Here is a 12321-nt window from a genome sequence, read left to right as displayed (position 1 = left end):
TCAGCAGGATTTTAAAATTAAACCAGTTTAGTTAAAAATGCTTTTTTTGCTGAGGCTGTACAGATGAAAGGGGAATGATGTGAAGTCACCAGCAAGAGTGAGTGTAATGAGAATAATTTGGAATAATGAAGACTTAGAAAAATAAATCAAAGCAGCTGAATGTGGCAGTGCAGCTTGAAGCCAAATAATTGTGTCCATTTTTATTCAGTGTTTTTGGGATGATACTGAAAAGTGAACTGCTGGGTGTTAGGCAAAGGGGTGTGAGGGTGGGCAGAGAGCAGTGCACAGACCTGCAGTGTTGTTCTGCTGATGAAGGCTGAGCCACTGTGTTCAAAAAAGTCCTTGGGGTTTTAAAGGACTGTGATGAGATAAAACTTGAGGGAGTAGTTACAACAGTTGACCAGAAAACTTTTGATTGGATTTCCTGTGTCTTCTGGTGAGGGCAGGGGACAGATTGGAGCTGCCTTGTTCATCCTACAGCTAAAGAAACTTCAGTGACCAGAGCAGTGGAGTCTGACAGAAAGAAATGAGCTACAGGAAAATTGCTGGAGAAAGCTGTGTTCAAACTGCACTGACTGAGCAGTGTGGGGGACAGAGATGTTCCTATTGAGAACTACCATGGCCTTTACTTGATTTATGGGGGAGAGGAGCTGGTGCTGGACCTGTGCTACAGGTGCTAAGTGTGCTGCCTTGCTGAGGGCCAGCAGGGCAGCAGCAGTGGCTTCTGCAGAGCTCCTGCACACTCTGAGCTGACAGGGACCTCAGTAAATGGGCCCTGTGACAGTTGATGGTGGAGAATCATAAAGCTCTTCACTCTCACAAGTGTGCTGTGGAAAACTGGGGAAAGGGAGAGGAGGTTTGCTCCTTTTTCTAGAAGCAGAAATGTGTTCTCCCAAACCAAGACTGCTTTATTACCAAACTTGTTTTAGAAGCTCTGAGCTGGGAATTGGTAATTCCTTAGTGAAGGGTCTACAGAAACAGGTGGGAAAACTGAACCAAGTGGCTTTGTGGGTTCTTGCTGCTCACAACACTTGTGCAGTTCAGACCTAAGGGAAGTTTTCACTCTTGTCCCACTTGAAAAAAAGCTGAATATCAGATGTGTTTCCATCTTCTCTCTGGAGTGTGGTGAGGCCCTGGCTCAGGGTGCCCAGAGCAGCTGTGGCTGCCCCATCCCTGGAAGTGTCCAAGGCCAGGTTAGACAGAGCTTGGAGCAGCCTGGGACAGTGGAAGGTGTCCCTGCCCATGTCAGAGGGGTGGAATGAGATGGACTTTGAAGGACCTTCCATTCCAAGCCATTTTGTGATCTCTGTTTTGTGGCCTTTTCACCTATCTTAATGCCTTTGTTGTTTTTATGGGCTGCATGCTGTTTCCTTTCATTTTTCATAGATAGCTCTGCCTCCTGCAAGTGATGAGAACTGGAGCAGATTCGTGTTTAGTGTCTTCAAACTCCTCACTCTTGTCATCTGCACCTTGCCTAGAGGCTGCACTGTGACAACTGCTTTGCTGCAATTGGTGAAGGGACATATGGAGTGGCACTGTTTGATCCAAACAGGCTGAGAGAAGGGAATGTTTGGTATTTTCAGGAGTGGGGCAACATGTCCCTGCCATGCCTGGTGTAGTGTTGTCCCAATATGTTTGCTCAGAACTTCCTGCCTTCTCCTGTGCAGTGAGTGTAGGAATGTCCATGTGCTATTTGTGGCTTTGCAGCAGTGTCCTGGCTCCTTGTATGGATGAGGGCTGCCACTCTGCCTTCTGGGATACATCCACTCTGTATTACAGTGAAACACTCACGTTCTGGGGCTCTGTGATCCATAGAGGTGCAAGGAGCTGGGCATTCTTGGGTCATTTTGGATGCTGTTCTACACTAAATCCATCTCAGCTTTCCTTATGCTTGGAAAATAATTAAGCCTTTCAATTCACTGCAAGACCAGTTGATTTTTCAGGGCCAGGTTAGATGGGGCCTGGAGCAACCTGTGCTGGTAGAAGGTGCCCCTGCCCATGGCAGGAGTTTGAACAAGATGAGCTTCAAGGTCCCTCCCAACCCAAACCATTCTGTGATTCTTCAGCAGCTGTGAACAGCCCTTACTTTCTTCATTTCAGCTGGATTTGTCTGCTCTTTGACTTTTGATTAATGCTTGTCTAGGTAACAGTGAGGTGGCTGCTTTCGGGAACAGTTGAATTTCAGGTGCAAAAGCAAGGATGTTTTCCCAGAGAACTCTCAGGTACCAGGCTCAGGGACAACACTTCTGCCTTGTGGTTTAAGGCTGCTGCTTGATAGACCTTTCCAGGAGTTTACTCACTGTGGTACTGTGCTTGTGGAAAGTTGTGTAGTTCACTGGTAAAAGGAGTTTATTCAAAATCCCTTAGCTGAATTACCTGGGATTGGTGCTCCTGACAATCTTAAATAAATGCTGCTGATGCTACTGACTGGAGGGGAAGGAAGTGCATGGGCTGACTGGTGCACGTGTCCTCAGCTGTCCTGGAACTAATTCAGTGTCTCTTTTCTCTCCTTAGTACTTTTGTCCATCTGTTCTCTGTTGTGTGATCCCAATCCAGATGATCCTTTAGTGCCTGAGATTGCACGGATCTACAAAACAGATAGAGAAAAGTGAGTATGGAAACCAAACCCATGGGATTTGACAGGGCAGGATCCACACACAGTGGAGGGGAACTGAGAGGAACTGCTTCTTGGAGAAGAGTGAGAGTGAAAAAAGGCAAATCACAGCTCTGTGGTCTTCTTAGGGATTTTGTTGGTTTGTTTCATTTGTTTTTTTTTTTTTACCACTGTCTGAGCTGCTTTAATCCCATGTAACCACCAGAGGGAGAGCAAGTTTCTCCAACGGGAGAATATTCCATGGCAGCTCTGGAGTCATACAAAGAAATAACAAACTCCCTGTTTTACCTTCACTCTACAACACAAGGGAAGAACCAGTTGTGTAGAAGTGGGGCAGGAGGACTCTCCAGCAAGCATATTTCCAGAGAAATTTCAGTGCTAACAAGCACTTTAACAGTTTGGTGTTGTAAACACTTCTATCTCACTATTCCCTTCCAGACCTGATCAGGGAAGGGAATATAGTCCACAGATTTGCTTCCTCTACTGCATACTTGAGGAGCAGTGTTAGAGAAGTTTATGCATCCTGGTTTTGAGAGCGGCAAGACCAGCAGCACATATTTGGAGACACAATCCACAATGATTATCTGCACTTTTAAGTGTGCAGAAATCCCTCCTATTTTTTGCTGAAATAGGGAAATAAATTTTGGGTTTAAACAGAAGGACTTGTTCCTTGGGCAGTCTCTGAGCAGTGATATGAAGGAGAGAGTTAGGAGTGGATTGTCAGATTGTTTAAGCAAAAGAACATTGTCTTCAGACTAAATTCCAACACCAAACCAACTTGGTGTACATAACTATAGTGAACTTCAGGCTGTGTCTTACTCTGCAAATTCTGAAGAACATGAACAACTTGCCTTCTGTTGTCAGAGAGAAGCTTTCAGCAGTGCAGTTAATCACACAACTGCTTTGTTTACACAAGTAGACTCAGCTTCCTCTGGCTGTAAGGGATGTTTGGGTGCAAAAGCTACAGATTTCTTGGGAATTGAATTATATTGTGCCTTTAGAATAAAAATACTCTGATGGACAAATCATTGTGGCCTGACAGCCATCAAAATAGCCAAATGTGTAGGAAGAAATGAGGCTGTTGGGGTTTAGCAGATGAGCTGATGGCAGGTACTGGGCTTAACTTTGCAGAGAAGCAGGAGATGGGGGAACATGTTCATCTGTTTTCCTGAATGACCAAGTGAAACCCTACAGTAAGAGTTTCCCTAGGGACACAGCAGATGGGGCTGGGGGAGGCACAGATAAAGCCTTCCTGAAAATCCTTTCCCATTTGTGTCTCCAGTCACACAGATCTCACATTCCTGTTGTAAATACCACCAGGTATTTCTTTTCCATGAAGCACTGTGGGCTTTTTTGTTTCCCCTGTTTGCTTAATGTTTAATTTTGCTCTTAAATTTTACAAACTGATGATAGTACTGTGATTTCATGCCATGTGTAGACTAGAGTGCTGGAGCTGAAATACTGTGCAGATGCCATGTTAAATAAATCCTCTTTTTATACATACAGGTACAACAGAATAGCTCGGGAATGGACTCAGAAGTATGCGATGTAATTAAAGAAATTATTGGATAACCTCTACAAATAAAGATAGGGGAACTCTGAAAGAGAAAGTCCTTTTGATTTCCATTTGACTGCTTTCTATGAGCCCACGCCTCATCTTCCCCTGTGCACATGTTTACCTGATACAGCAGTGCTGCGTGTTGTACATACTTGGAACAACAAACTAGAAATACTGTATTTCCCCGTACCAACATTGACTCCTAGCAGAGAAGTGTGTGTGTGAAAAGCTGGTTCTTCAGTCATAACTTTGTGAGCCTAAAAGCATTCCTTGCTGAGTTAAATTGGGAAATCAAATGGGAATGGGGAGAGTTCCGGTGGGTTTCAGATTTTCTAGGGACAGTGTTGCTGATCCGTGAAGGATTTTAAGTGGAATCCTTTTAAACTCATAACAGTTATGAAAAGCAAGGTGAAGAACTTGAAGCTGTTTCTGTATTCATTTTATTCTGAAGGACCTACACCTTAGGTAAATGTTATGACCAATGAGAAACTGTACCCACATCCTGTGTTTAAGGTCTAAGTTTAACCGGTCACCATTTAAATGGATTGGAGCTATTAGTGCATCAAGTGATGTTGATTTGTTTCAACTCTCTCCCTCCCTTCATACTTTTTTTGGTTTGTATGTGGTTTCTCAGTTAATACCTAGCTAATAGCTCTTATTTTTCTTAAGTTTTTTAACTGCTTAGGTCTTTCTGGATGTAAGGGTAAAAAAAAAAAATCCATATGACAGAAAACTTGTGTGTATTTAAAGACCCAACTGCTCCCCTGGAGCTTGTACGTTCAAGAATGAATTAATCTGTGTAATAAACTGATTACTACAGTCATTACATATAACTTTGTGTGAATAGGCTTTTAATTTTCAGAGCAGTTTGTTACAGGCTTAAACTAACGGTGGATTTCTCTAAAAAAAAACTTTTTGGGCTGAAGTCGTGAAGCAGTTTGGTTTGCATCACACAAGGCACCTGAAGAGGCAAACAGGAGCTTGAGCACTTAGATGAAATCAGGATGTGTAGTGTGCCAGGAACTTGACTGTTAAACCAAATAAGCAGTTTACTAAATGCGAATCAGAGTGACATTTTACAAAGCCTGATGGTATTACTCCCACTTGCATGGGACCTAACACAATGCATATGTACTGTAGGTAAGTGAAACCTTATGTAACTAAAAAAATGGATGTAAAAGGGTAAAAAAAAGAAAAAAACCTACCAAACACATCAGCACAAACTTTCATAAAATGTAGCTTTTACATAATTACTTTGCACTAAACATTTGCAAATGTTCATACAGTTTTAAATTGTACTTGTATGTGTCTTTTTTTTTCTTTTTTTTTTTTTTTGGAACAAAGTCTTCACTTGAATCTAGTGAAAAAAAAATGTAGTTTGAAACTTTTCTTTGTATACAAGTGTATTTGCCAGCATCGTTGGTGTGACAGTAGGTGAGTCTGCAAGTTTATCTCCTCTTAGTAGAATTGTAACCCAAGCCATCGGGCAGGAGAGGCTGGAGCCGCTGGCTCTCCAGCCACAGGGTCTGTCCCAGCCATTCCCAAATGCATCTTGACACTCTTGCACAAACGAGGAATAAATGTCCACTGCTTTTGGTCTAAATCTGTTCCTCTTGTCTCATCTCTCTGGTGCTGGGCAGGTGTGAGCCCTCCTGCAGGGAGCTGTGTCCCTCTGCTGCCCTGGGGACAGAAGGAAGGGAGCTCGTGGCCACTGTCCTGCCTGAGGGACACTGTAGGGTCACAGGGGCAGGGGAGAGATTGCTGTGCAGGGCTGCAAACTCGAGTTGGGTCACCTGGAACTCATGTTACCCACAGGGTGTTGGTGTCTGGATGTCTGGGAAGCAGCCTGTGGTCCTGGATAACACCTGTGGCATCAAAACTGGAGTGGAAGCTGGTGGCTGCTGGTGTGGCTGGTGTTTGTGGCAGCCTGGCTCCATGGCCTTGCCTCTCCTGACCTGTTGTGCTCGTGCTGGACTCTCCAGTTCACCTTGGCCACGGTGGAGTTGCCCTCCTGTGATTTTCCTTGGGCTCACTGAGAAGTGCAGGGAAGGGGCTGCACTGATTGTGAACAGTCTGGGGGGATTCTCTTGAACTGCTTTTCAACTGAGCACCCAGGAATGATTTGTGTGGCAGTTCTGGCTGCCTTTGGAAATTGGCAGTCACTGGGAGAGATCAGAGACCGTATGGGAGTGGAGACAGAGAGGAGGCAGCAGTGACAGCTGAGGGAGCTGAGGAGGAGGATGGCTTCTCTTTCTGGTGGGCCAGGAGCCATGAACATGAGGTGACAGGACATGAACAAGCCACACACACCCTGAAACAATCCTGAACCTGTAACAGCTTCAGCTTGGAGGATGCATTAACACATCTGCTCGTGTTGGGCTGAGCTCATTTGCAGTGAGGTGTTTGAGCAGTTCTGACCTTTTTGCTGACGGCATGGCCACAGTTGTGGTGCACTGAAAGCAGGTCTGGTGGTGTTTGAGATGGGAGCATGTGCTCTGTATGCCTCCTGTGGGTTGGCCATTTGTTGTTGAGGATTGTGCTGTGAACTAGATGGAGGAGCCTTTGGCATTTAACTGAAAACCTGACCCAGCTTAGCTATTCTGGGGACTAGAATCTTGCTCCTTTGAAGCTGTGCATTGAGTATGTTGTACTGTCAAACAGCACATGAGGCCAGGGGCTCTGGTCACTACCTTTCTAGGAATCTTGAGCTTGTCATGTCATCAACCTCTTCCATCCCTGTGCATTTTTTTACCTTGATTTAGTAATTTAAGTTGCCCGAGTCCCTTTGCTTGGCTTTCTTTGTGTTGGACCTTCTGTGGATGTAGATTGTTCATGCAATTCCCTTTTTCCCTGTCAGGTGCTAAGTGTGTTTTATTTAAAGATAGTGCTGGGCTGCTTAGAACCCCCCAGGTCTGGCAGCAAAGCTGGATCACCGTGCCTGGATGCATTCCCTGTGCTCATCAGTGCCTGTCCACTGCTCAGAGTGACCCAGAGGAGGAATGTGATCCCTGTGTTCTGGAACCTCTCCTGGCTCAGCACTGAGCAGCCACTTGTCAGTGTGCAGAACTGGCTTAAACATTCCCATGGCTCAAAGCCCAACCATGGACCTGCAGAGTGGGATGGAGCTGATCCTGGGAAGTGCTGGAGACCTGATTGCTCTGCTTCAAACACCCAGCTTGTCCTGTGGTGGGATGTGCTGCTGCATTTCTGTCACAGCTTTTGGGCAAGGCAAGAGGGATTTTTTAATTCAGTTATTACCATGTTATCCCAGTGCTTCCAACTAAGCTGCATCCCAAAGTGTCCTTAGACTCTTCTATTCAGTCTGCATCCATCAGATGATGTGGGAAAACCAGCAGGGCTAAGCTGGATGTGATCTTGTGCACTTAGTGGGTGTAGCATGGACTGTTCCCTGTCCATGCTCCTGAAGGCCTGGTGTTCCCTGCTGGTTGGCAGCTGTGCCTGCAGACAGTAATGCCTGGCTCTGGTTTTTACAGTCTTGGTCATCTTCAGCAGCAAAACATCTCTGCAGCTGCTCTTGTTGCCAGTTCTGATGTGCAGGAGAAGATGAGGATCCCGAGGGAAGCTGTGCCCAGTGACAGGGGCGTTTCTTGGTGCCTGAGCAGCTCTTTGTTGGGGGAGCAAGGCAGGAGCCCCTGGGGGTGTGGGAGATGGAGAAACTGCTCCCAGTAGTGAATGTGTCACCTTGCTCTGAAGAGCCAGGCCAACAAACCACCTCAGAATGTGCTCAGCACTCCCATTCCAGGTGGAGGAACCCGTGGCTAAGGCTCCAGGCATGCCAGTGCATCCAGGCAGAGTTTGGAAGTCACCTCCTGGGAGAAAAGAAGCCTGGAGGTGTAAATGAGTGGCAGGAAGGTTGTCCCCATTAAATACAGAACCTCAGAAAAGTCTTCTCATCCTTGCAGCATCAGGGAAGCCTCCCCTCCTCTCCTCGAGCTGGAGTGGATTTCATCCCCACAGTTCCTGCTTCTTTCCATTCCTTGGCTCTTTGGGTAGGCTTGGAGCAACCAGATCTCAGTTGTTGGGGTTTGGCAAATGTGGTTTCTTACAGGGAATGCACAGGGACGAGAGCACCGAGGGTGTCTGGAAGGTTCAAAGCAGGACAGATCCTGCTGTGCAGCTCTGGGGAGGCGTGGAGACCCAGCCCTGTGGGAGTGACTGCACTGGGAGGGATCCCTGCAGCCTGTCCTCGCTGCCCCTCCCTCACCTGGAAGTGTGTGTGACTAGATCCATGCTAACACTGTCTGTACTCTTGTATTGTGTTGCAATTTGATCACCATTAAATAATTCCCTTAAACTCTCTGGCTTGATTGCTTTTTTGTTTGTTTGTTTTGGTTTTGCTTTACCTGTGCCTTTTGCCTGTTTATTTTGGCTCACGTTGCTTCCTTTCCTCTCGTGGCTGCTCTGTCCCTTCTCCCTGAGGCTCCAGTCTTGCACTGTCCCTCTCTCAACTATCTCCAGTCACCTTCATCTTGTTTTTTAAGCTTCCTGCAAAGCCTGGCTTGCTCTGAGCACAGGCAGTGCTTTCTGGGTGAGCTGGAGCGGAAGAAATCCCTGTGCTCTCACCAAGCCCTACACTGTCCCCTTCCTTTTTGGAAGCTGTGACTTGATAGAAAGTTTGTTGGTGCTCTGATTTCATCATGAGCTTGATCCAGTCCCTGATGCAGTGGGGTCACTTGAGAAAGCTGGGATCGGCTCTGGAGCCAGAGCCCAAGGCACGGGGGGTGCTGGGGAAGCTGGAGCTGTTGGTTCCCACAGCTCATGGCTTTCTCTAACCTGGATTTGGCACCCACAGGTTCTATTTTATTGTGTTCCTGCCTCTCTGTGTCCACCCCCTCCTTCCCTGGGTGAGAAGATTTCGTTTTTATTGTTGTCTAGTCAGGTGAAAGCACCTCGGGGCCAGTGGGGGTTGGGTGTATTTACCATTGTGCTCCTTTCCTCAGCAAATCTGATTGTTGCTCAACTCGAAACATTTCTTTGGTTGGAAGAGCTGGTTGTTGGGGTATAGATAAAAATGGCATTTTGAGTAAGAAGTGAATTGGTGTCCTGAAGCCACAAGCACCATACCCCAGTGTCTGTGGTCCCTGTCCCCAGCTGAAGCTCTGTGGTCCTGCCCTCGCCCAGCCCCAGCTGCTGAGGTGCCTGGGGAGGCTCATCCTGCCCTGCTGCTGCCTCTGGAGCAGCCATCTGAGCTGGCCAGGCTGGGAGAAAGGAACAACATGGCCTTGGCCACCACACCTGGGAGCAAGTGCCAGTGCTGTAAAGGGGGGAGCATTAATTCCTAGCTCTGATGGAGCACAGGTAGCCATGGAGTGCCTGCTGCAGAACTGACGTTCGTGTCTAAACCCTCTCTGCTCCCCCTGAGTGCCTGAGGCAGTTGTGCTCTTCGGGAGGTTTGATTCCCCCCTGCCTTGTGGCTATTCTGGGTCAGTGTTTAGCAAGTTTTTATTGAAACAACCTCCCCTAGAGCTTGGCATGGGGATTATTTGTGCCCCCTGCCCTGGAGCTCCGTGAGTCGCTGCAGTGCTGCTCTCTGGGAGGTCTGTGTGTGGCCAGTTCAGCGTGGGGAGCAGGAATTCTGCAGGATATCAGGCAGACAGGGTCATTTGGGCTGGAAAACCCCATCAGGAGTCCAACAGTTCCCCCAGCACTGCCAAGGCCACCACTAAGCCATGTCCCAAAGTGCCACATCCAGAGATTTTTTTTTTTAGCATCTCCAGGAATGGTGACCCCACCACATCCCTGGACCGTGTGTGCCAATGCCCGACCACCTTTCAGTGAAGATCTTTTCTCTAATATCCAACCTGAACCGCCCCTGACACAACCTGAGGCTGTTTCCTCTTGTCCTGGGAGAAGGGGCTGACCCCACATGGTTCAAACCTCCTGCCAGGAGTTGCAGGGAGCAGAGGAGAAACTTGGTGTCACCAGAGCTCCAGGAAAGGATCACTGCACTCATAACTCACCCTTGGCTGTCACCTGCACAGCTGCAGAAGGATGTCCCAACATTCCTGATCCCCGATTAACCCTGTGCACAACTTCTCTGATTTGTCCCCCCTCTTTTACCCCTGTTGCTTGGTACTGATTTTCAGGAAAACAAGCAGAATGGAGCAGTGGGTGAGGATGGGTGAGCAGGGTGACGTGGGACAGTAAGGACAGCAGTTGCTGGATGTTCTTGTGTCCAAGCAGGTGCATGTGGGGACTCACCTGCAGAGATAAAGGTGTGTGTGAGATTAAGCCCAGCTGTGGCCAGGTTGATCCTATTGAGTCAGAGATAGGATTGACCCTGCTGGATTCACCACTTCCATAAAGATCCCTGGGAGTTTTCTCCTGCTGTAACCCTGAGTACCAACATAGGGCACTCAGTGCTCCAGCTTGTGATGCTGGACACTTCATGGGGGGATGGGGTTTCGTTAAGTAGGCTTTATTTTGTTTGTTGTGGGGTAAGTGTTCAAATCAGAGAATCATGTAGGCTGGAAAAGACCTCAGAGATCATCGAGTGCAAGTGCTGCAGTCTGAGCTGACACAGGACAGGTAAGCACAGACTCTGTATTTAAATGCTGAAATCTTCCCTTATGTCAAATCCTGCCTTGGGCAAGTAACTGCACTCAGAAATGCTGTGCTGGCCGCTGTAAGGCACCCACAGGAATGCACAAATCCTTGGCCAGAGGGTCTTTGGAAAGGGGTGATGGATGACACAGCCCCAGGGAGGAGCAGATGGGGCAGAACTGGGAGCACCTCCTGTGGCAGTGCCTGGAGCCAGGGCTGAGGGAAGTGTCCTGTGTGGGAATGACACAGGATGAGCCTCAGGAAAGGGCTGGTGAGGCCCTTCTGGTACAAAACTAAAGGGGCTTTGCAGTGGGATTGAACCTCCCCTGCTTTGAGTCCTCTCATGCATCCTGTGCCCTGGGGGAGGCTTGCATCAGTCTCCATGAGCTGAATGAAAATTCCTACTGTTCAGCCCATTCCTCTGCTTTCCTGTTGTCTTTTCCCCTTTTCTCCTGGCAAAGTTGTCTCTCTGCCAGGCCATGTCTGTCCCAGCCCTTGCCTGAGCTGCATTAGCAGCATTTGAGCACTGAATCCTCTTGGTTAAGCCCTTGGCTGTGTAGCCACTGTAAACCACTGAGTGTTTATAGGTTTGGTTTTTTTTTCCCCTAGCTCTGCTTTCCAGGCTGTGCCATTCCCTTTGGTTGCAGGGATTTTTTTTGTGGAAGAGGAACCGGAGCTGATGTTGAGACCCAGAGTCCCCAAACCTCTCAGTGTAAATAACAGATCTGCTGATCCTTTCCTTGAGCCCAAGCCAAGCCTGCCCCTGAAGTGAAACCATCAAATCCAGAAACTCTTTTCAATCAAAATCCATCCCTCCTGCCTTTGGGGACTGCTGGAAGCTCCAGGACTTGTTCAGGAAGCAGGAAGGATGGAGCCATGGCACGGCCAGAGCTGCTGGGAGAGCTGGGGCTGGGATCCCACCAGGCACGGTCCTGTGCTGGCCCTGGAGCTCAGAGCCCCCTCCAGCCCCCTCAGCCCCCTGCCAGGCAGGAGTGTCGTGTCCTGGCTGTCTGTGGCTTTCCCAGGAGGAGGAGGGATGCTGGGGGATGTGATTGCAGGCAGGGCAGGGCAGGGCAGGGACGCTGCTCCAAGCAGGGATGTGGCACCCTGGGCACTGCTGTACCTTCACCAGGGGCTGTGGGGAGGCTGCAAGAGACCCCTGGAGTGCTGGGGGACCACAGGGCAGAAGTTCCCCCTGTAGCTGTGCTGCTGGGGAAACAAGGATGTGGGAATTGTAGTCACAGACTGGCTTGAGATGGAAGGGACCTTAAAGCTCCTCGTGGAAGGGGTGGGGTGGGCTGGCCAGGGGAGAGGCAGCTGGACATCCATGGGGAAGCGTTACTCATTCAGGTGTGGTTTGTAAGGACAGCTTTGGGCTTTCCAGCTGGGATGGAGCTGGGCACAAGGAGAATCCCCAGCCGGGAGCAGGGGGAAGCTGAGCACAAGCAAAAGGGAGCTGAGGGACAGCGGGGTCTCCTCTATTCCTTCATTCGGTGTGGGTGAAAAAATCCAGCTGAAAAGAGGAAATATCCCCCCAGAAGGGCCGGAATTAGGAAATTCCCCCGGCCGGGGGGTCCCCGCTCCC

General features: G+C 48.5%; 1 protein-coding gene across 1 annotated transcript in view; it reads left to right on the top strand.

Annotated features, from left to right (window-relative positions):
- Positions 1-5775, top strand: part of UBE2D2 (ubiquitin conjugating enzyme E2 D2) — a 13186-nt gene extending 7411 nt beyond the window's left edge. The window contains exons 4-5 of the mRNA XM_031060569.1: positions 2515-2608; positions 4121-5775. Coding sequence (XP_030916429.1) covers positions 2515-2608; positions 4121-4166 — 140 coding nt within the window. The 3' untranslated portion in view covers positions 4167-5775. The remainder of the gene's footprint in view (positions 1-2514; positions 2609-4120) is intronic.
- The last annotated feature ends 6546 nt before the right edge of the window (positions 5776-12321 follow it).

This window comes from Geospiza fortis, unplaced genomic scaffold (genome assembly GCF_000277835.1).
Source record: "Geospiza fortis unplaced genomic scaffold, GeoFor_1.0 scaffold413, whole genome shotgun sequence".
NCBI lineage: Eukaryota > Metazoa > Chordata > Aves > Passeriformes > Thraupidae > Geospiza > Geospiza fortis.
The sequence above is the reverse complement of the archived record's forward strand: the minus strand, read 5'-3'. Positions and strand labels throughout refer to the sequence as shown.